Below are 24,325 nucleotides of genomic sequence, written 5' to 3' on the forward strand. Positions count from 1 at the left end.
CATCCAATTCCTTGTACGCGTTGCATAACCCTACCTATCGACTCTGTCTGTACCGTGGATGAAATCTCTATACATAGAACACTCTCTCTGACACTTCTCCGCCCCTCCTCTCTCTTCTTTTAAGTAATTCTCCATGTGTCCCTTCTCCATTCTGTCCCATCCTCCATCGTTTATTCACCAAATCCCTTCCTTGATTCTATACACAGAACGCACTCTCTGACACTGCTCCGCCCCTCCTCCCCATTTTTTTTTTTTTTTTTTTTTTGAAGTTTATATCAAGGAAAATTTTTTTTCGAAATCACTTATATGTGAATAGTGTAGTAGTATGGTTGCAGCATTTTTGTATGTGGAATTTTCATTTCGGAGTTATAAACATTTGAAATATCAAAATGGAAATAAGATGACGTAAATTCAAGATTAATTTATTATACAAAAATGCTGATGAGGAAAGTACTGCAGTTTTTCATTTGCAAATCATCCTTATAACTGAAATATGTGGTTTTTGTACACTTTTAGGTTATTTTACTTCAGAACACTTCAGAACACAAAATGTAACACATTCTTGAATTACTTCATCTCATTTGCATATTGATATTTCAAATGTTTATATCTCTGAAAAGAGAAGACCACATACAAAAATACTGCGACCACACTACTACACTGTTCACATATAAGTGATTATGAAAAAATATTTCTTGATATACACTTTAAGCTATTCTCCATGTGCCCCCTCACCATTCTGTCCCATCCTCAATTTATCGTGTTTTTTTACATAACTATAGGACCAATATACAAGCTTTAGTATATAGCTTTCATGCCATTTTCATATCATTTCATGATATTTAGCATACACCATACACTTTCAAATTCGATGCATACCGCTGTTTTTGAAGACCACAGACTCATTTGTACAGGCTTAGCCTCGTTTATAAATCAGCCAATCACAGATACCATTTAAAACCTGTGGGATTTCAAAACATTGGTATATACCCAAAGCACGTGACGTCAAAGAAGCTCAATTTGGAAGGGAAAAACAAACAAAAAATTAATATCCAGAGAATAGGAAACCTATTGTTTTGCCCTTCAAATTGAGCTGCATTCTGAAGTGCTGTAAGGGGTATATTGTTCAAGCTGCACATTCTTTACATTACAGCTGACTTAAGCAAATTTTTAGTTCTTAGACGAGGCAAAACTTGTGCAGATAAGTCTTTAGTCATACAACACAGTGATACCTATCGAACTATTACCTTACTATGCCCACTCTCTACTCTTTTAGATATTTTTCCATATCAAAAAGGACATCTAGTATACAAGCTATAGACCACGCCTGGGCTGGGCAGCCATCCTTACAAACGTCTCCACCTGCATTTGTAATTTCTGGTAGGCTTCGCCAGGGGGAGGCAGTGATCTGGACCTTGTGTTGAGCCAGGGCTTTTCTGACTTTAATAACAGTCTCTTCGAGACCTTTTTTTCCTTTGAACTCTTTGGCGAAGTATAAACGTGCTCGTAGGAAAGGACCTATACACCACACCCACTCCTGGAGAGATTATGATTATTTTAATAACACATGACAGCAGTAATGTCTTAATATTCCAGAAAGGGTATAAAGAGAGGATTCACGAAAGAAGATTTTGTGCCTGTGAAACGAAACGGCGCATGTAATTGATTTGCTCATTCAATATACTCCAGCTGATCTGACAAAAAAATATTAGCCAATCAGAATCGAGGAAATTGTGTGCCAGTGAAACGAAACGGCACATGGCAGTGATTTGCTCATTCAATGTACTCAGCTCATCTGACAAAAAATATTAGCCAATCAGAATCGAGGAAATTTGCAAAACTGAGGGGTCATGTTTTCCTCTTTAAATTCTGGATTTGCAAGCTACCAAATAATACTTTGCTAAAAAGCCCTTAATAACACTAATGGCGCAATAATTAATGAGTTTCATATTTCTATTGCAATTGTGGACGATTGTGGACAGGTTTTTATTTTTCCCTGGTCAATTTTCAAGCTTCATGATACCTCAGTTATGCAGTGAAGTAATTTCTGTCACTATTTTAGATCAACTGGCTACCCTCATCCGCAAGAGTCTACTTTTTTCCCCTCTCATGTAGAGCAATGTAAAATAGGTTTCGAGCTAACTTGCATCTTCTCCCAAAGTCCCCTCTGCCTTCTCAAGGATCCCAAGTGTCAAAGAAAGTAAAAGAAAAGAGAGGCCTTGGAGGTGGCTATGAATCATTGCAACAAGTATCCAATCAGAATTTATGGTCCCGGACATCGTCATGGTAATGGTATGCAAGATCCATATCGTGAATTTGTCATCATTATATATTGAAAATTACTCAGTTTCTTACCGGTCCTTGGTGATAACTAAATCCTTTGGAGCTTTTATAAGATGTTGAGTCAGTGGTGTTATCGTAAACACCTTCATAAGCCCAGTCTCTGTAGAAAGAAAAATGTTTAGTCGATCTACAAGTTATGTACCCCTTGTACAAGATCCCCTAAAAAAGATTCTAGAGAATAGACCTCTTTACCTTGGGCGTGATATTTTCCCATTTCGTGTCATTCCCTTGAGTATCATTTCTTTAACGGTTGCGCACGAGAAGTGGCATGAATATAGATACAACTCAAACAAAAATTTTACAATAACTTACAAATTTCTCGCGCGCTTATTGGTTATTTTCTATAAGCTGAAGTCAATGAGCGCGCGCTCTTTCCGTTGGTTGTTTTGATCACTAAAAATGAGAAGTTTTTATCGTTTTTGTTATTGTAAAAAACAAATTAACATCAGATTTTTATTTGTCTGTCCTCTTATTGACAATAAATTTCGCCATCACATTGTCAAAGCAGTATGCGGATCCACTCATCTACGCCTCGTGGATCCACACTACTTTGACAATGTGATGACGCAATTTATTGTCAATAAGAGGACAGACACATAAAGATCTGATGTCAATTTGTTAAACTTATTCTCAAGAGAATCTTGAAGTCGCAATCGAACATGTATGTTCAAATCTAAAGGTCCCTAGTGTTCTATTTATAAGTACTTACTCAGGGTCAAGAGTAGCCATTCCAAGAGGACCAAGTAGAGTACTCTCTACCACATCCAAGGCTTTGCAAGCATGCTCTGGATTAAACATCTCTGGGGCCTAAAAATAACAATCATATCACCAAGATGAAATCGCATGACGTCTCCAGATTATAATTCTGACATCAATGTAAAGCAAACATATTGACGCCCTGTCATGATGAATGCCCTGATCAAATGGTAATAATGACGTTATAAAATTTCAGATGGTATACGACACGTCATGTCATATACCATCATGATTAACACGGACAAAAATGACGTCACTATGTTTAAGAAATATAAAACACGCACGTCTTTGTACTGTGATATAATCTTGTGTTACCCAGCTCGATTAGCTTCAATACCAATACCTTTAGAATTTTTCATTTAATTAATTACTGCCATCTTATGTATTCTTCTGTGTGTGGTATAAATAAACTTATTATATAAACATGCTGGGAGCTGTAGAGCGTTTTCACGTGACGTCACAGCGGCCATTATGGGGTACCAATTAACAATACATTTTCTATCCTCCGGGAATTGAACTCTATTTTTATGCAAATACTGTGCAGAAAGTTTCTATTGTTTATGACTGCCTTCTCACGTGAGTGAAAACGCTCTATAGGGCACGAAAGAAAAGAAGCTTATGAACACGAGGCATGACCGAGAAGAAAAAATAGCCAAGGAGATGTCTGCGGAAAAGGATATGTTTATCATTACGTCCACTTATAATACGTCACAATGGCGGGAAAATCTTACCACTGCCATGGCAACACAAAAGTTAGGCCTCAGCTGATAATCAGTGTATCGATGAGTGGCATTGTGAGTATCTTTGTATATACCACGCCTGTGAATCAAAGATGTTTCTTCACTCTCTTCCTGGGACGTCAGCTTGTCTGAGATCCAGAAGTACTTTTCGAAGTTGCTTTGTAACTTTGCGCTCCATTCCTTGTATGTCCATGCCGTTGGGAAGCCTGAGAGGAAATCAAGACACCAGTTCGTAAGTGGCATAATAATGACAGTGATGATGATGTTACATGATGATGATGATGATACATGATGATGATACATGATGATGATACATGATGATGATGATGATGGTGATGGTGATGATGGTGATGGTGATGATGATACATGATGATGATACATGATGATGATACATGATGATGATGATGATGATGGTGATGGTGATGATGATGGTGATGATACATGATGATGCTGATACATGATGATGATGATGATGATACATGATGATGATGATGATGATGACGATGTTACATGATGATGTTGATGCTGACACATGATAATGACACATGATAATGACACGGATAATGATAACACACGATAATGATAATACATGAAGATTGTGACACATTACGATGATGACGACCAAATCCATGGTGACAATGTTATTTTTCATGCCATTTTTGTAAGCTTACCATCTTGCATCTTGGATACTCCTGAATAAGGGAATTTCTTGGCGTCACTTAGCTCCCCCAGCCATCGAACAGCTGACTTACACAGACCAATCAGCTCCACAGCACTGCCATCCCTATATTTACGTACAAATACAAATAAAATAAAAGTACATCTGTTTAACTGACACTTTTCCTTAAACGGACAGCCAGTTGCAATGTATCGAATTATTTTCTTCACACAGCGGACATCCTTTATTAAACGGGGGGGGGGGGGGGTACCACTGTATTCACTATAGAAGAAACGGACGGACACCCTGTAATAAGCGGACACCAGGCAAGGACCCGAAGGTGTCCACTTAATACAGGTACCACTATATTTACTATAAAATAAACCTCTATTCAGTGAACACCCTTTATTAAGTGGACACCAGGCAAGGTACTGAAGGTGTCCACTTAATATAGGTACCACTATATTTACTATAAAATAAGCATCTATTCAGTCAACACCCTTTATTAAGTGGACACCAGGCAAGGTACTGAAGGTGTCCACTTAATATAGGTACCACTATATTTACTATAAAATAAGCATCTATTCAGTCAACACCCTTTATTAAGTGGACACCAGGCAAGGTACTGAAGGTGTCCACTTAATACACTTACCACTATATTTATTATAAAATAAACCTCTATTCAGTGGACACCCTTTATTAAGAGGACACCATGCAAGGTACCGAAGGTGTCCACTTTGTAAACTTTGGACTGAATTAAAGATCTTAGAGGATTAGAGGATTAAGATAATTAATTCAGTCTAAAATTTCCCTCTTTATTTTAGGTGTTTGATTAAAGGTCATTGAAATTCTTGAGTCGCATTTCAACGATAATAGTAGTAAAAAAATGCAAAAAATCATTGCGCTAGGTATTAAGAACACTACCTTGGAGTTGCAGGTACCCCATCATTTCCCGCCTTTTTCGATTCTCCAACTTTATCCATCCATGTCCCAGCATTCCACTCGTTCCCGCCAAAAACAAACCCAGTCCTCTCGTTGACGCCAACACTCACGTTAAACCCTTTGTCCTTCATGTTGTGGTCTAGGCTCGGCCCTGCTCCCCTCTCACGGAACTGTACGCCAATGAAATGACGCTGGATTGCCTCTTGCATTACGTCATGTAATGGTTTCTCCTAAGACAAAAAGCTAGTCAAATTATAGTAAAACAATGGGTACGTTATTTGAATCAATCGATATGCACAACACAATTCTAGATCCCTTCAAAAATAATTCTAGGGAATAGACTTCCTCGGCTCGGGCATAATGTTGTCCCATTTCATGCCACATGTCATTCCCTAGAGTATCATTTCTTTGTTTAACGGTTGCGCTCAGTTGCACATGAGAAGACACATGAATATGGATACAACTCCAACAAAGAATCTCATTCTCAAGGGAATGACACGTGGTCTAAAATGGGAAAACATTACGCCAAAGGTAGAGAGGTGTATAGACACCTTGCAGTACTTCGGAATGCAGCGCGATTTGGAGGGCAAAACAATAGGTTTCTAATTCTCAGGAGATTGAAAGTCTTTTGCTTTGTCCCCCAAATTGAATTCCTTTGACGTCACATGCAAGGGGTCTATAAGTATTGGGGTTCCTGTCACTCAATAGTCCCTTTCACAGTTCCCTGCGCCGTCTTGAAAGGTAGCCGTGCCTTTGCATCGAAGCGAACCGAACGGTAAGCGTGTAATGAAAGAGACCTTGGACAATTATTCGCATGTCTCTATCATTGCAAGCTCATCGTTCATCTCACTTCGATGCAAAGGCACGGCTACCTTTCAAGATGGCGCAGGGAACTGTGAAGGGGACTATTGAGGAATTGCATTCATTCCGAAAAATGTCATCAGACAAAGACATGAATGGCGGCCATGTTGGTGGTACTGCTTGATGAATTACAAGTTTTCAATAGCATTCTTTCTACTGAGTTGACAGCACATGATAGTCAAAGTCATTGTTTAACCACCATTTGGAGCAGATAATGAGATTCAAAGATTTTTATCAGGTGATTGAAAGCCTAATTGAAAAATAAAAGAAATATTTTGAGAAATGCCACCAATATGGCCGCGATGATAACGAGCAAGTGTAGAATCTATTATAGACTTAAAGTGGTGTTTTTAACGTTAATGTGTGACGTTTAACCTTATGGCTGCTGTCTAACCATGCCACAATAGAGCTTCCAAGTGTGACGTCAATCGTATGGAAAATGACTTCCGGGTCCAAAACGAAAAGCTGTTCTATGGAGGTTTTTTCTTACTTGGTGGTGGTTAATGCATTGCGTGCATAATTCACTTTATAGGCTGCTACCAATAGTACGTTATTTCCGGTCGCGAGCAACTGGACCCGGAAATACGTCACAACTTAAAAAGCTCTATACGAAACCACCACTTACAATCTTCTGATGCATAAAACTGGAGTAAGGCCATCGCATCAGCCATGGGGAATCTCTCACCTCTTTACCCGCGTGATCGGTGTTGTCAGAAGGGAATGCCCTAACTACTGCAGCTTTTAGAATATCTAAACCTTGTGGGACTATTTTACAGTAATCCTGGATTGACTGAAGCCACCACCATACTGCATCGCGGCAGTTGTATCTTGGGTTGATTCCGCCGTCCAGGAGATTGGGGATGAGTCCGTGACGTAGGCACCCAGCGAAGGCAAGGATGTGATGTCTGGGGGGAGGTGGAACGATGAAGTTAGAATACACATGGTTGAGACAATCACAGCACACATCCTTATCCAATCAAAATAGAGGGACTTTTTTACATTTCCACAGAGATCCCATCATACTTACTTTGCATCAGCATATCGCCCAGTAGTCAGCATGAGTCCACGAAGTGCAATAAAAGTGTCCCGTCCCCAGCACCGCATGAATCCCGTAGAGAAGTGCGGTAATCCCGCAGCCATAGACATAAGAGTAGGCATCTCTGACCCAGACACGGGGCCATAATGAACTGAGGGGGAGAGGGAAGGGAGATTTGCTGATCGGGTGAGACCAAGGAACTGCACTGAACCTAATGCCAAGGATTTAACGAATGTTGAACCATCTTTGACAAAGCTGTTGAAAATGGGAAATTAAAAAAACTGAAAGCTGGAGCAAAAAAATATAGGAATGAAGTTATGAAAAGGAACAAAATTGGAGCCAAAAACCCTCAAACGTCTTGAATAGACTTTTTCTGAATTTGGTTGAGTGACCAAGGAACAATGGTTCCAAGTCGAGGATGGAATGTATAATCAACCTCCACTTGACAGTTATGTCGCAAGCGCTAAGAAGAACTATCGAGAAGAGCTGTCGATATTGGCAAAAACAAACAATAGTGTTCATTGTCCACCCGTTCTCTTAGAGCTACAACCTGTTGCAGCCAATCAGAATCCAGAAAATTTGCAAAACTGAGGTGCTACTTTTCCTCTTGAAATTAGGGATTTCCAGGCCACCATAAAAAAAATTAACGACATTTCAGATCACGCGGTTATATTTACCTTGACATAAGAGACCAGGCTCTCTTTAGGAGCATCAGGTAGAGAGGAGTGATGATGGCATCGAAGTAGCAGGGCACTAGATAGCGAGGACACTCTTTAACCAGGTTGAATGCCTTATCTAACCATACACCTAACTAGAAGAATAAATATTGGAGATCATTTATGGAAGATGGGAGGGCATAGGATGGGGTGGGACAGCACGGGATAGGATAGGATAGCTACAGAAAGGAGAAGAAAGGAAGAGAAAGAAACATAAATAAAAGGAAATGAAATAGAGAAACGAGAAGAATGGAAGAAAAACGAAACGAAAAGGAAAGGAAAGGAAAGGAAAGGAAAGGAAACGAAACGAAAGGAAACGAAACGAAAGGAAAGGAAAGGAAAGGAAATGAGACAAAAGAAATGGAACGATAGAAAATGGAAAGAAAACAAAAGGATTCCTTACTTGTCTAGTTCCATGTACTGGTAATAGTCTGTTGACTGTGTAATCCATCATCCAGTTGCCTTCACGTAGGTTCTTACAGATTGGGTGAGCCAGATCATTGTGTTGACGAACATCCGTTAAAACAGATAGAAATCCTATAAAGACACGCAACAGCTTTCTCAATACACCCCATTCCTTATCCAGACTCGTACCCAGTCGTCACTCGCGCTTTTTTAATGCGCGCGATGGCTTTTGGAAAGGATAGTGAAAAAGTGACGGCTTCGCTTTCTCTTCGTTCCTTCCCTTGATGCACCTCGAGATCAATAAGACAAGAGAAGCGACTGGTTACGAGTCTGTCCTTTATCCATCCCACCCATCAAGAAGAATACATCTATCTAATGAATGGACCTCCTTAGCTTCGGCGTAATGTTTTCCCATTGCAGATCACGTGTGATTCCCTAGAGTATCAATTCTCTGTTGTTTTGACGTTGATCAGGAGAAGACGCGTGATTGAATAGGAATACAACTCAAGCAAATGACACAAGGTCTGAAATAAAATGAGCCAATGCTTAAGGCGCGATTACACGGAGCAATTTTCTCTGAAACTTGTCTAGCAACGGCGCTGCAAAACGAGTTGCGTGTACCATTGCAGCGTGTAACCTACAGCTCGATTTAAAAAATGTTGCGAGACAAGTTGCAGCAATCGTTTGCATCTCCGTTGCACCTTGTAAGCATTCATGCGAGACAAGTTGCAGAGAAAATTTTTCCGTCAAATTGAGCCTTCAAGAGGTTGTTTTTTTTTTAGACATTAGACGCATTAGACATTAGATACAAGACTATCGTTTTCAATCTAACCATAATATGCTAGACCTACTTGCCTGCCTGCATATCCCCTATCTACTTACCTTACACAAACATATCCTTACCTTGCAGACCACAATATGTTAGTGGTCCATAGTCAGGTATATTGTACACCCCACCACCTCTGCCTTCCTCAGCCTCCTCGTTATGGCAGCGATACAGCACCCGGTTCAAGTCTGAGAGAGACAGGTTGCTTATGATGGCGTTGAGCTCTTGTAGTGATTTTGCGCTCTCTTGGTTCCCTGTGGTGACACCATACATCTCACATGAAAGAGACCTGAAAGACAAAAATCGTTAATTGTTATATGTAACGAACAGACAGACAGACAGACTGACTGACATAACAGACAGACAGACAGAAATTTGGACAAAGAGCAAAGCCACCTGCAGGCAGGATGGATAGATAAAAAGACAGACAGAATTACTGGCCGACCAACCAACTGCCTTACAGTTCTTACCTTAACTGTCCCAAGGCTTTGCGAACTCGAGGTTCCATCATGACTTGAAATGCAATGACACTTCCAGGAGAAAAATGGTCAAAAATCACCTCACACATATTGGCACCTTCTTTACGAATGATAGTGCAGGTCTGTTGACAAAACAAAAGGCAAAAAAGGACAACACTTATGCAAGCTAAATGGGTATATTGCTTGTACAATGCTCAAGGGAATGGACGTGTGGTCTGGAATGAGATAACATTGAGCCACGCTGAATGGGTCTATTGCTTGTCCAATACTCAAGAGAATGGACATGTGGTCTGAAATGGGACAACACTGAGCCACGCTGAATGGGTCTATTGCTTGTCCAATACTCAAGAGAATGGAGATGTGGTCTGAAATGGGACAACATTGAGCCACGCTGAATGGGTCTTTTGCTTATATGATACTAGTCAAAGAGAATGGTCATTTGATCTGAAATGTTTTAACACTGAGCCAATCTAAGCAGGTATATAAAGCACCTTGGATTGTTGTATTGGTATATTTTCCTGAATCACTGCTACATGTGACTCTAGTCCATTGATGAAACTGCCATCTTTCTTGAACTCCTTTAAGCCATTCTTCTTCACAAGAGTTGCCTCGAAAATGACCTCTTCGATGTCACCTGAACAAGTAGAAAATGATTGAGCAAAAACATCCTTGTTACATATAGACATAAACATCTTTTGTATTTATTATCATCGTCTTTACTAGTTGAAAACATACTGGTTGCAGATTTGTTCCAGTTTGTTGCGTTACGTTTGTACTAGCCATATTTGGAATGATAATGTAAGTGATCACGCAACAGTATTCGTAATTTGAAGAATAAATCAGTTCTGCTCCAGATTTTTGTGCTGTTTAGTTGTGTTTTTGTTTAGTTCAAGTTTTAGTTTTAGTTTCACTTATTTTCCTGCGACCTATCTTGGAAAAAACCTGCAATGAGTTTCATCATTCTTGCCGTTCAACATCCACTTAGTCACACTAGCACAAGAGGTTGTTTCAGGCTTCGATCTTTGAGATAGCTTCCCCTTACTTAGATCAGCCCAGAGATTGTTTCAGGGTAGCAATAAAATTTACTTGAGGTTTAAACTCATACGAACCTGGTATGTTTAATGGTGGAATACCATGCATCTGTACCTTCATATTAGACTCTGTTGGCAGTAGATGGTCTGGAGGAAGTTTAAAGGCTGAGTGAGCCACAAGTACAACTGTCCTGCGCTGGTCAGGACAATGACGAGTTATGGCATGGACATCAGCATGAATCTGATCGACGTATACCTTGTAGGAAAGAGTGAAATGGATGAGATGAATAACAATCAATATATAATGAAACAATGGTGAAGATGCAGCAAAAACAGCAATGACAAGGAATAGGAACATCAAACAGTAGCATCATCAGCAACAACAGCAGCACTAACAACAGCAGCAACAACACCAACAACAGCAGCAGCAGCAACACCAACAGCAGAAATAGCAGCAGCAGCAACAGCAGCAGCAGCAACAGCAGCAGCAGCAACAGCAGCAGCAGCAACAGCAGCAGCAGCAACAGCAGCAGCAGCAACAACAACAACAGCAGCAACAGCAGCAACAGCAACAACAGCAACAACAGCAACAACAGCAACAACAACAACAGCAGCAACAGCAGCAACAACAACTGCAACAATAAATAAAAGCCAATTACATCAACAACTAGAAGAGCAACAGCAGCAACAAAGGAACAGCAGCAGCAACAAATATCTAAGTATAAACATAATAGGAACAGCAGAAACAGCAAAAACAGCACTGGCAGCAGTAACAAAAAAACTAGCAGCAAAAGCTAAAACTACAACAATTGCAGCACGATACATTCTATTTTTAGCTCCTAATCACCTGTGAATATCCCTCTTGTCCTAATTTCTTGTGAAGCTGGTTGATAGCTCTCTTAGCAGATATAATACCAGTATCAGGGGCCAGGAAGGCTTTGCCAGGAAGGGGGGAGGATTTGTTAGGCCAAGACAAGTATTGTCTTTCCTCCTTTACAACATGTACCTAACAAGAAGAAAAAACATTAAGAAGCACACCTTACATCGAAAGACAAGAAGTTTGTTAGGACAAAAAGTGAGTTTTGTACGGGAACTTCCGATATGACTATCTGAGTGTATTAATACAAAGTATGTTCGTATGAATAATTTTAACGAAAAAGGAGGAAGGAACGAACAAAAGGAAGAAAAACGAAGAAAAGGAAGGAAGGAAGGAACGGACAACGAAGCAAGGCAGCAAGCAAGGAACAAAGCAAGGAAGGAAGGAACAAAAGGAAGAAAAACGAAGAAAAGGAAGGAAGGAAGGAACGGACAACGAAGCAAGGCAGCAAGCAAGGAACAAAGCAAGGAAGGAAGGAACAAACAATGAAAGACCAAACGAAGGAAAGAAGCGAGGAACGAAGGGAAAAAAGGAATGAAGCAAGGAAGGAATGAACGATCAAATAACCTAGTACTTTGCTTGTATGCCTGAGGTGTTGAGGACCGTACAGCAAGGCATGTTAGCGTACAACCAAAACAATGAAATGAACATGTATAGGTCAGTACTATAACGTCACAAACTCACGTGATGGGGTACCAGTTCATCGTATCCTCTACTACTGCCTGATGCACAACAAGCCATGTTGACCAGACCAGCACTGGCCATAGAGTCATACACTGAACGAACCTGGTAAAACAAATAACATTTGGCATATAGTTTTGTTCAAGTTGCACATTCTTTACAGTATATTTTAAGGTATCAGGAGCGGATTTGGACCCCTATACGCGCTACTTCAAATCTTGCACAGATTTTCATAAAGAGATTTTCCAAAAAATCTTTTTCAAAAAATAGATTTAATCTATGTTCATTTAGCTTTCAGAAACTGTATTCTTTTGTGGCAAAATATACAATAAGTGCTATTAATTTCGCGTTCTGATTGGTTGGGAGCGCGAGCTTTATGAGAGCACACAGCATGCACGCGTCATTCCTATCTTTAAAAAAAGATCGCTAGTGACTTTGAAATTTTTGCTAGTGGGTTTAAAAGTTAGTTTCAGTTAAATCAGCCTCAGAATTGATAATTTTATGATACGCCAGTATTTCAGTCCAGCGGTTGCACATGCCCAGTTCCTTACCTTGATTGGATTTTCGTTGTCATGGGTAACATCCATATAGAGCGCATGAGCAATACCAGGTACAAAAGGCTTGGTTGATAAGGGGTCCATAAAGGACCCTACAGGGTCTCCGCCATAGCGGTAAATGAGCCTACCCTCTTCATGGGCGTCATGTGCTGACATAGCCTCTGTATTAAGAAATAAGAATTATTGGGACGAAAAATTTTGTATGTAAAAGTACATGACTGCGAAATACGCTAGACTCTGGACCCTTATTTGACCACAGGAAGCCCATAACAGTGGAAGTGGTCAAAGGTTGCGACGCATCTGGACTATAATGTGAAAGGAATGGACCTTTCTAAAGCAGTAGCTATGTTGACTGGAGCAACAGACTTCAGAGTGAAGCTACTCCGAGTTAAACAAAAAATATATAGCCTCTACTCGGGCTAATTATCATGGGAATAAACATGGTGCAGTGTGATAATTAACAATTGAAGTGATTATCGGGGAATATTTACCGAGACGCGAGTTTTCGAACGGCGAGGTAAATATTCCCCAATAATCACTCTGCCTGAGGCAAATAATTGTTTTAGTAAAAAAACACAGGTGATTCTTTCAAAAAAAAGAGAAAAAAAAGAAGATAAAAGATATTTTTTCCGGTAACAGCAATAAAGCCGCCATTTTGGATTATCGCTGGAGGTGATTATCGTGTGATAGTGTGAGTTTCTTGACCAATCAGCGCGCGAGACTTTCAATAATCACCTGTGTATCTTTACTAATTGTTTGTATTGTGTCATTGTACCTCTTATTAACGATGTTATTCCAAGGCGATTGACAAAAATGTTGTCCAGCAATTCTGACCCTGTGAAGAGTTCAGCCACTACATAGAGCTCAGGGTTTTCCTTGCGAGCAGCGTCTAACATGTACTGTAATATACAGAGAAAGAAAAACGGCAAAAACACTTCAGAAACTGTGTGTTCACTTGGTGTCCCGAAGAGAATCAATTATTTTACAGCCATTTGCATTGCTACGCGATCACCACAGACAAAACTAGCGACGTGCACTTTGCAATAGATTGCCGTCAATCAAACACGTTGACGTCATTTACACGCGTTTGCATCGGCCCAGATAGGCCCGGTGAGTGTGGCTCATAATACTTGTAAACAATTGACAAGTTTTGGCGCCTTTTGAATCACACACGCGTGTAAATGACGTCAACGTGTTTGATTGACGGCAATCTATTTGCAAAGTGCACGTCGCGATTTTAGTCTGGGGTGGCCGCGTAGCAATGCAAACGGCGGTAAAACCTCATTAAAAAGTACAAGAAAAAATACATTGATTCCAGAAATAAATTATTTCTCTTCCTAGCAGATCGAGGCAGTTCGCCCTGTAGCGTCTGTTATGTTAACAGCAAGTGCATTTCAAATCGACCACGTGATGCTAATGTTGAACCACGAGGACAAGTTTTTAAAACCACGTGACCGAAGTGCAGTCAAGTTGTTATCACGTGGTTTAAAAAAACATGTCCACGTGGTACAACGTTGGTCGATTTGAAATACACTTGCGGTTAACATAACAGACGCTAAGGCGATAAAAAAGATCACAACTGCCTCGGTCTACTGGGAAGGGTTTTGAGCTGTTGTCTAAACTGTTACCTCTGCAACATGGAGTGGAGTGCTGTGACAATTGTCAAGACGAACACCAGAGAAAAGCCTAAATAAAGTAAGAAAAAATATAATTATTGTCCAAGACAGCTCAGAGTTTGATCTTACTAGGTATTGTGTGAAATTGAGCTGACCCTCACAGTATATGAAGCAACTTATGCAGCTACAAATTGTAAGACTCGGAAAGAATTCTGGATCTTGAACGGGATTTGAACTCATGCCCTGGCGATTCCGGTGCCATGCTCTAACCACTGAGCTACCAAGTCTCATATGAGACTTCAAGGACACATTAGGTGGGTTTGTCGGCTGATAGGAAAGATATAAAAGTGGATGGTATTGAAGGCTTATTAACCTAGCGCATAATTTGGTGTATTTAACCATGTGTTCCCACAAGAAAGGTGCATCCTCGGGTTTCTCCCCATAGCGCAGTTTAACGCTATCACCCCAGGCGATCACTTCACGTCTGAGGTAGGCATTAGATGCAGGTCTAGCAAAGTCTTTCAATGGATCTCCTCCAAACATCCAGCCCTGGCGAGCCATACAGAAGGGAGCTTTGTTGGAGTCCATTAGCTTTTCGTCATCTTCTATGGTTTTGTCTGGACCATACACTGTAAAATACCTAGAATTATTGAAATGAGGATTAGTACTTGAATTGTTTCTTCGCATATCTTTCTCTCCTGACCAACTAATCGACTGACCGGCTGACCACATGGACGTAACCAGAACTTTTACAGGGAGGGTGCACATCGAATAAAATCGGGCCATTGTAACCGAAAGGTAACCGAAAGAAAGGAGAACCAAAAAAATAATAATAATAACCAAAACAATAAATAAATAAATAAATTAAATAAATAAATAAAGGTAACCAAAAGAAAGCAGAACCAAAAAATAAAAAATAAAGGAGATGGATGAGCGGACCTTAAGCTTTTATTGGGGGGGTGCACGTGCACCCTGTGCTCCCCCCCCCCCCCCCCCTAGTTACGGCCCTGGACCAAGTGACCGACTGACCGACCGACTGACTGACTGACCGACCGACCGACTAACCGACTGACTGACCGACTGACTGACCGACTGACTGACCGACTGACCGACCGACTGACTGACCGACTGACTGAACGGCTGACTGACCAACGAACTGACTGAAACCTTTTTCTCTTGTAGGAATCATCCCTAGCATCAACATACCTAGTAACCAATGGATCATTTCTTGACACTTCCTGATGTTTTGGTCCATGATGTTCAATTCTCTCGTATCTTACAGTAGCCTGCACATTATTAACAGCAGCATCAACATGACTCAGTATCCCATTGAATTGAATTTCCTCATTTAAGGTTTCCAGGTGTTCTTGAAGTGCAGAGCAGCATTTTTGAAGACGCTCCTTTTCCGATGTTACATCTGGTCTGTTTAGGGATTAATAAAACAGTGATGTGTATGATATTTTTGATTGGAGGTGATGAGGGAATGGTAAAGAGGGAAGATAGGGAAGGGAAGGGAAGGGAAAGAGGTGAATAGAGAATTAAGTGAAGAAAAGTGAAGGAGGAGAGATCAGAGCAGAACAGAACACTGGAAATACAACAAAAGAGAAGAGGAAGAGACAAGAGAATAGAATAGAAAGTAAGAAGAGAAGATACAGAATAGCAGACAGAGCCACGCAATACACGAAAATATCCTCTCCGCGCCCTCCGTCCCTCCTCTCCCTCCTCTCCTCTCCGCCTCCTCCTCCATCTCCTCTCCTCCTCGCCTCTCCTCTCCTCTCCCGCTCCTCCCTCTCTCTCTCCCTCTCCTCTCCTCTCGCCCTCGCCTATCGCTCGAAAGCGGTATGCTCTTTTTTACATACATTTCAATATTAAACATTTTGAGTGCATCATCCATATCTATCATTGCCATGTTCCTCTCATATTTGGAGCTTGGTTTGACTTGAAGCTTTTCACCTTTAACCAACTCAGGTACCAACTCAGGACTTGATGTTCTCTTTTTGCTCTTCATGACTGCCTTCTTGAACTGTTCTACTGCTGTTTTTACATCAACACAGAAGAATTCCCACAGCTTTAAAGAAGGAATCAGCTCATTTCTGGATAACATATAAAAATCATATTAAATAAAAAAACATTGTGTACATACAGTACAGTATTATCAATTACGAGTCCAATCAAGATAAAGGCATAAGACCAAAAAAATCTGGGGGGAATCTGGAAAGAAAATCTGGGGGAGGGGGGAGGGGGGTCTGAGGAAAAAAATCTGGAAAAGAAGACTAGGAAAAAAGGCCAAATGAGAGAACCATTTTTTATACAGTTATAGTTGTGTGCATGACCAGCAGGGCTTATTTAACAATTATTCGCCTCATGCTCAGTGATTATCAGGGAATATTTACTGAGACGCGAGTCTTCGAGCGGCGAGGTAAATATTCCCCAATAATTACTGAGCATGAGGCAAATAATTGTTTTAGTATAAATACACAGGTGGTTCTTTCAAAAAAAGAAAAAAAAGAAGATAAAAGGCATTTTTTCCTGGTAACAGCAACAAAGCGGCTGGCCGCCATCTTGGATTTTTGCTTGAGGTGTTTATTGTGTGACAGTGTGAGTTTCTTGACCAATCAGTGCACAAGATTTCCTATAATCACCTGCGTATTTTTACTAAACTGTAATAGTGGCGGGGGCCTCTCTTGAAAAGTGGGTAGGGGGCGAAAATGTATGGAGTCAGCCGGGAGTCAGCCGGAGACCCTAAAAGGTAACAGGGTCTAATTTTCAACCCTAAAAGGTCCGTCAAGCCCCCCTACCCACTTTTCAAGAAAGTCCCCCCCAGGGACCAGCGACTGACAGGCAGTTATCATAAGCTCTGATCAAAGTCGTATGAAGTGTAATATGTTGCATCTCTTTAAAATATATTTCTACATAGGAATTCCAGTCAGTATTGAAACTTGTTTGGGTAACTCTTTGCTTTGCCAATCATTTTGACCAGTAATGCTGCTGAGCCAGAAATAAGGTACATGTATGACAGAGCTAAACCTGATTTGGCCATTTATTATGACCAGCCACTGATCAGCCATTATTTTACAGCGCAATGCAGAAAAGTATGTCCACCTTTAAAGTATTTGCATACATATATGCACTGGCTTTTTGCTTCCAACAAGCCTTTACATGCCTTATTTGGGAAAACCAGACAGCTTCACATCGAAATGTGCCAGTTAACGGTACAAAAGCCTGTTCATAGAAGTATGCAAATGCATTCATTGTGGTCATACTTTTGCTCATTGCCCTGTAAGCTCTGATCAAAAGTCATAGAAAGTGTAAAAACTTGCATATCTTAAAAATACATTTTTACATTAGGACACCATTATATATATGCATTATATTTAAGCACACGGGAAAATTATTGTACAGTGCTTGATTTTCCTGTGGTAGTAGTTAGTTACCTTAAAATCTCTCCAATAAGATGAACGTGGTGCTCGTTATTAACCTCTGGTGGAATACCCTTATCTGCATACTTCCCGTCGGCAATATCACAGGAGAAATACCACAGCAACCTATCAAGTAAGAATGCCGGCCTCAAGTGAGGTGAATTAGATACATTATAGACACATTCAGGATGTTCCATAATCCACTTGGAATTATTCGCAGTGTGGTTGAGTACAATATCCACTATTGAAATAACTTTCCATTCTTTTCTCATTTTTTCGAGTACATATTTGATATCATCAAAGCTCGCTGGTTTCTTTGAGCCAGGTTCATTGAACTGATGGTTTAGCTGTAACTGGTCGAACAACGAGTAGCTTGACTTTGATCCTCCAAGTTCTTGTATCGGTGTGAAATGTATCACATTGTATCCACTTTCTTTGCCGACTCGTAGTCGGTCCATCCACTGTGAGATTGGTCCAAGACACTTGGACAGAACAGTCTGTAAACTGATGCAATCCAAGGGAAGAGTCTCTTTGTCATTGAGGTATAACGTTGGGTCTACAGTGAAATATCCACTCGTCTCAGATAATTTCTTACAAGGTCTGAAAAATGCAGAGCAAAATTACATATAAAAATACAGTAATGTGATGGTTTTGAGTAGAATACCACGGATTATTCCATGACTCAGTATTTTCTAGTACACCCACATTAGCTACCATAAAATGCACAATTTGTAAGCCCTCTGCTAATAATACTCAATCATAAGGATTTTTTGATGGGCTTCAAAGGGCTTGTACTGTATTTGGGGGAAGGGGGAAGGGGGAAGGGGCTTATAATCAAGGGGGCCTTTTTTGCATTAGTATACATGCTAGACCAGAGGGCTTAAAATCGGGAGATCCTTTTTCCATTAGCGCTAGATCAAAGTGCTTAAAATTCAGAAGGGGGTTGTTAATTGAATTAGCGCTAGACCAAAGGGCTCCAAATCATGGGGCAGGGTTGTCAATAAAATTTCTTTTAGGCAGTTATGAAATTAAAATAGGCAGTAAATCAAGGCATACATGTCACCAGTCTCACTCTTCTCACAAAAATTCAAGATGAAGGACAACGATCCTTGTAGTTTCGATTGCGTTGCAGTTTTCGTAGTTCAGCAACAAAGATTGGGTTAAAATTTATTTTAACGAACTTTAAAAAACTTTAATCAAAATTTACAATTACATTGGGAAGTGGCTAAGTAGGCGGCAGAATTAGCAAAAGTAGATGGCAGAATCTGCCGGTTGCCGGCTTCTATTGAAATGCATAAGCGGGTCTGTTTACATAAGAGCTAGACCAGAGGGCTTTAAATCAGAGTAGCCTTGTTTGCATTAGCACTAGAAAAGAGGCCTAATAATCAGGGGGGAGGGGCATTATAATAATAATGACAAGAGGAAGAAAAGCTTGTAAAGCACTTATAAAAGTCTGTTCTAAGCGCTAAATTAAATTACAAAGAAAAAGCTATTTTAAATAAATGAGTTTTAAGATTATTTTTAAAAGAAGATAAATTAGAAGTATCTCTAAGACCTAGGGCAAACGTCGAACTTTCCATGCACAGAACTTAATTAAATCAAAGAATGCCATCTCATTATCACCTGATATCCATTGTTTTTAATAAGTTCGGTGCATGGAAAGTTTAACGTTTGCCCTAGGCCTAAGTGAAGACGGTAAAGAGTTCCAAAGTTGAGGAGCAGCAACACAGAAAGACTGTAGACCATAGGATTTGATATTGAAAGACTTCTTTACATTAGGGCTTGACAAGAGGGATTAAAATCAGGGAAGCCTGACCAGACCAGAGCACTTTGGTATATTAGTTGAGGTGTCCAATGAATCATGCAAGTACTGTAGTAATATGGTCTTACCTATCTCCCCTACCATCATCGTATTCCAGATAGAAGTGAAACGAACCAGCTTGATGGACAATAAGCTCGGCATATCTATCTCCATTGTCGCACTTGTCTTTGGCTGGAGACACCCATTTCAAGTCCTGGTACTTTTTCCTGTCAAATGAATTTCCAGGAAGAGGATGGTTGCAAAAAAGATGAACATCATATGGCTGGAGTTCAGGAGATAGAGTGAACTGGAGTTTCCAACCTAGAAAATTAGAAAGTTTTAAAAAGTGAGGATTTTGAATTTAGGGAAGAGTTTCATTACTAGTAAATAGAGGATATTACATGGGCGCGCAGAGATACGAATTTTATCACGAGTGAGGGCAGCAAATGAGTGAGATATCTAAATTGAACACGATAAGATAAAGTTAGTATCTCCAAGCGGCCATGTAATGTTCTGTTTATTATGTAGATATCGATGAAACTTAAATAAAAAACAGTAGCTCAAAAATTCCTTATTAAAATATGTTACTATGTCAACAGCGATATCTTCACGTGTGAAAGATATGGTATCTTCCACTGGTGAAAGATATCAAGTTTTCGACACTAGAGAAAACCTGGTATTTCATCGATATCTATATAATAAAACAAATTATGAATACCACTGGAATGTTTCTTCATTGAGAAAACATAATTAACAATTATTTGCCAAAGGGGAAGTGAATATTGGGGAATGTTTACCGAGATAAATGAAAACACAAGTGAATTTAATGACTGAGAGAAAGTTTTTTTGTTCAAATTCTATTTATCTCTGCAAGCAGCACAAATCAACAAACGAGTGTGCGGGTGAGCACGTAGGTGAATATCACAGCATAATAAGCACACTGAATTTATTATATGCACTTGTGTAAAAATACTAAAACCAATTAGTATATGTAATAGGACTCTATGCTGTCCAATTAAGAAATAATTGGACGAGGAAAATTCCAGGGACTGACGAAATTGGATGAGGCCGTAGGCCGAGTCCAATTTGGCAGTCAGAGGAATTTTTCGAGTCTAATTATTTCTTAATTGGACAGCATGGAGTCCCATTACCTATTAATTATATAGCTGCCTAATTAATCCCATATCAACAAGACCTGTCCAATTAAGAAAATAATTGGACAGTTACCTATATGGGATTAATGAGAAGCTGTATAATTACAATAATAACAATAGTGATTAATTAATATCTTATTTAGTATAATTTGAGACTTGAGTACAGTTTTGGATGATGTGCTATTATGCAATTATTGGATATGGTTGAGCACGATGTCATAAGTTATCAAAACAAAAGGCCATGTTATCTGCCGAAGCGGTGTCACCCTTGCATGTGAAATCAAAGGAGCTCAATTTGAAGGATAAAACAAAGGAATTTCAATCTCCTGAAAATTGGGAACCAATTGTTTTGCCCTCCAAAGTGAGTTGCATTCTGAAGTGCTTCAATATTGATCCTTATTTTCCTAATGTTTATAGATTAGATAAGGTAAGAAAAAACACAATTTAACACAAGGAGTAATCTTCTTCATTTATTTATCATTTAATTGCTGTCAAAGTCATCATCAATTTCTTTGTTGCTCTACCATTTCACTTTCACTTATTAACTCCCTTAAACAACAGCCTGTCTGAAGCCTTAAGACACTTGTCAACCCCACCCCATCCCCCCAGGGTAAACACTTAAGACAAGTAAATCAAGACTCAAGACTGCTGTAAAAAGATATCCATTGAATGTTTTAATCAAATCCTGGAACAACCTGGCTGATCTGCTGTAAGTCAGGGCACAGCTAACTTACAGATTGAGCCCTGAAACAACCTCTTAGCTGATCCGCATCAGGGCACAACTAACTCACAGATCGAACCCAGAAACAACCTCTGGGCTGATCTAAGTCAGGGTAGTACTAACTCACAGATCAAACTCTGAAACAACCTCTGGGTTGATCTAGTTCAGGGCACCGTCAACTCACGGTGGTGTAAGTCCAGAAATCAAAACCAGAGGTGCGAGGTGAGTGCACTACTCCTACACCATTTAGGATTTTTATCAAGCCAGCCAAAATAATAATCATAATAATAAGCTTACTATATACAAACAATTGTTAAAGATTAAATAGATTAAAATGATTGATTTATTTAGCAAGATAAAAGCTTGACGTAAGAAAAACCTACAAATCAGAGCTTTGTTTTTAGATAGAAATTAAAACAAAAAGGCGATACTATTGCAGCAAAAGCAAATGTAACACTTATTCATCTCTAAAGAATATTAAAATAACCTCTCAGAAGTACAAAAACAGTGGCGTTTTACAACAGAAAACCATAAAGCATACAACATTTGTTAAAAAAAGATTGAAAGATGGAATATTTGTGCAACATTAAACCAACTTTTTACCTCATTCCAAACGTTCCCAGGCAATATTTAGGTAAAACAAGGCTTATTAGATACGTTCATTTATTTTTGTGGCAAAGTACTTACCTTTTTGGAGTCTGTAGAGTTTATTTTGGAGGTTTTCCCCAGCGCAGAGCTGCAGCACCCTGACCTGGAAGGGAGCCGCCATCTTGGCGATCTCGAGCCCACAGTCTTCCAGGATTTTGGTCAGCGGGCTGGCGCAGCTGGGGGAATGTACCGTTTTTTTAACCAGATTTCTGGGATTTAGTTTTAGTTGATAAAGTCGTCGAAAATTAAATATTGTCGTGGCATTTAATCCGTTCAACCAAGGATGCTATAAAAAAAAACATATTGATACAATGGGATATGAACAACCGAAGTCCACCGACAGAATTTTTTTTTAAAAATCGATTCATGTGCCATACCCCCGAGACATCCGCAGAGCTGGGGCGTCGTATGGACTTCGGACCTGACGGCGATTAAATCCTTCTGCCCTTGGGTGTACGAATTACGCAAGAAAATGTTCTAGCCGAAGCATCAGGGGAGAGACCAGCCGGCCCCCAGACCATATCGGCTAATCCCTTGCATCTCTGCCACGCACGGAATCGGTTGAAAGTATGAAGTTAAAAAAGCTAGTCTATTGGCTGCCGATTGTTTTCACGAGCACTGTTGTGCTAATTTCATGGAACCGTGGCCGAGTGGGAAAAAACTTGGACGTTCAAGATACTGAGTCAAGCCCGTCTAAGGAGGATTAGTACCTGGATGGGTGACTTATGCATCATACCTACTAAGCTTTTGCTTCTTTTTTCGTTTTGTTTTGTTTTTTTTCTTCTTCTTCTTCTTCTTTTTCGCTCTCTCTCTCTCTCTCTTCCTTTCTTTTTCTCTCTCAATTTATAGAATATAACAGAATAGATATAGAATGTTTGATTTTCGCCCGTCATATCTAATATACCTACTGTATCTACCCAAATGCTTTCACCCCAGTCCTCGAGCGGGCCCATTCTTTTCTTTCTTTAATAAGCTTTAAAAAGCCAGACAAAAGTGTAATCGTCGTTTAAAAGGATAACGATAGTGATTTGGTTGGGTAAAAAAAATATATATATATATATAAATACACCTACTTGCAAAAACGTTGTCATACGATATTTGATTAGTAATTTAGCGAGAAGGAATAAATTAAAAGACAAAAGAAAAAGTTCAGCTTCAGTGATCTTCTTTTGTTTTTTAATATAATTCCTATCCCACTAAATCACTAATGCTCTATTTTCGTATGTCAACGTTCTTGCAAGTAGGTGTATATATACAACACAAATTGCAGAGGTCATTTTTTATCATTTAATTCTAAGATTCATGCAAATAACTGCAAAAAAATATATTATCTCAGTGCCTACGAAGGGGTCCAATGCCTTCATTCAATGTTTGACTTCGTTTTTGACGCCATACTAATATATGCATACACCATCACAGACTTTTCAATTTGTGTTACTATCGAAAAAACTTTATTAAGATTGCAGTTCGTAGCTTTACAATATAGGGCATAATATCAAAGTGGATTCCAGGATGCTCTATGGAGGCATAACACTATCTGCTCACCCCTCAACAAATGATCCCTTTATCATCTCCCCCAAAACCCACATGCAGATGGTCATGGGGGTACATTCAACCTCCGGATATTCCCTGAGTAACGTACTAAAGTTGTAGACCAGGGTCCTTGCATGTGACGTCAAAGCAGCTCGATCTAGGGGACAAAACAAAAAAATTCCAATCTCCTGAGAATTGTAACCTATTGTTTTTGTCCCCCAGATTAAGCTACATTCAAAAGTGCTGCAAGGGGTCTATATAGTTAGATACACAGTCGGGGGAATCAAATCTAAAATCTATGACTCACTATTAAAATACGTGCCAAGCCATGCTGTATATTTTTGCTTCTACTACAACTAGAATCGGCCTTCTACACTTCCGTTTGCTTACAGTGAGGACGCTCTAGCCATCCCTTGAGTGAATCATTTAGAAATAAGTTGTCTTTTCATCACATAGCATATTTGAGTTCAATCCTACTGTTTTTTAGAGGGTTTGAAGCAGTAAAAAGCTCAGTGAAATAAAAAT

At 39.7% G+C, this 24,325-nt stretch overlaps 1 protein-coding gene across 2 annotated transcripts; it reads right to left on the reverse strand.

Moving 5' to 3' along the window:
• Positions 1-362: 362 nt before the first annotated feature.
• On the reverse strand, positions 363-22,388 carry LOC116302781 (glycogen debranching enzyme). Of its 2 annotated transcripts, none has more exons than XM_089024287.1 (25): positions 22,307-22,388; positions 19,834-20,065; positions 17,959-18,543; positions 16,384-16,617; positions 15,731-15,946; positions 14,898-15,164; positions 14,537-14,594; positions 13,684-13,807; positions 12,903-13,069; positions 12,355-12,456; positions 11,641-11,799; positions 10,872-11,049; positions 10,254-10,396; positions 9,754-9,884; positions 9,361-9,572; positions 8,456-8,589; positions 8,014-8,147; positions 7,328-7,591; positions 6,926-7,205; positions 5,422-5,669; positions 4,511-4,623; positions 3,831-4,045; positions 3,053-3,150; positions 2,356-2,443; positions 363-1,537 (listed from the first exon to the last, which is right to left on the reverse strand). In XM_089024287.1, exons 1-25 carry the CDS (start codon positions 22,386-22,388, stop codon positions 1,265-1,267), a joined length of 4,737 nt encoding a protein of 1,578 aa, XP_088880413.1. In that variant the 3' UTR covers positions 363-1,264. The 2 variants fall into 2 exon arrangements, with proteins under 2 accessions (XP_088880413.1, XP_088880417.1); XM_089024291.1 differs by having other exon boundaries at positions 364-1,537; positions 6,986-7,205.
• Between the last annotated feature and the right edge of the window lie 1,937 nt (positions 22,389-24,325).

This window comes from Actinia tenebrosa, unplaced genomic scaffold (assembly GCF_029948245.1).
Source record: "Actinia tenebrosa isolate PJP-AT-01 unplaced genomic scaffold, QUT_ActTen_1.0 PGA_scaffold0__85_contigs__length_37466705, whole genome shotgun sequence".
Taxonomy (NCBI): Eukaryota; Metazoa; Cnidaria; class Anthozoa; order Actiniaria; family Actiniidae; genus Actinia; species Actinia tenebrosa.

Bases quoted from the DNA above. Each gene is read 5' to 3' on its own strand.
- LOC116302781 (XM_089024287.1), bottom strand. From the start codon at position 22,388: ATGGCGGCTCCCTTCCAGGTCAGGGTGCTGCAGCTCTGCGCTGGGGAA. The intron at 16,618-17,958 runs GTAACTAACTAC...TATGTTATCCAG, and splicing joins CTTATTGGAGAGATTTTAAG to AAATGAGCTGATTCCTTCTT. The intron at 9,885-10,253 runs GTGCTTTATATA...TTTTGTCAACAG, and splicing joins TACCAATACAACAATCCAAG to ACCTGCACTATCATTCGTAA.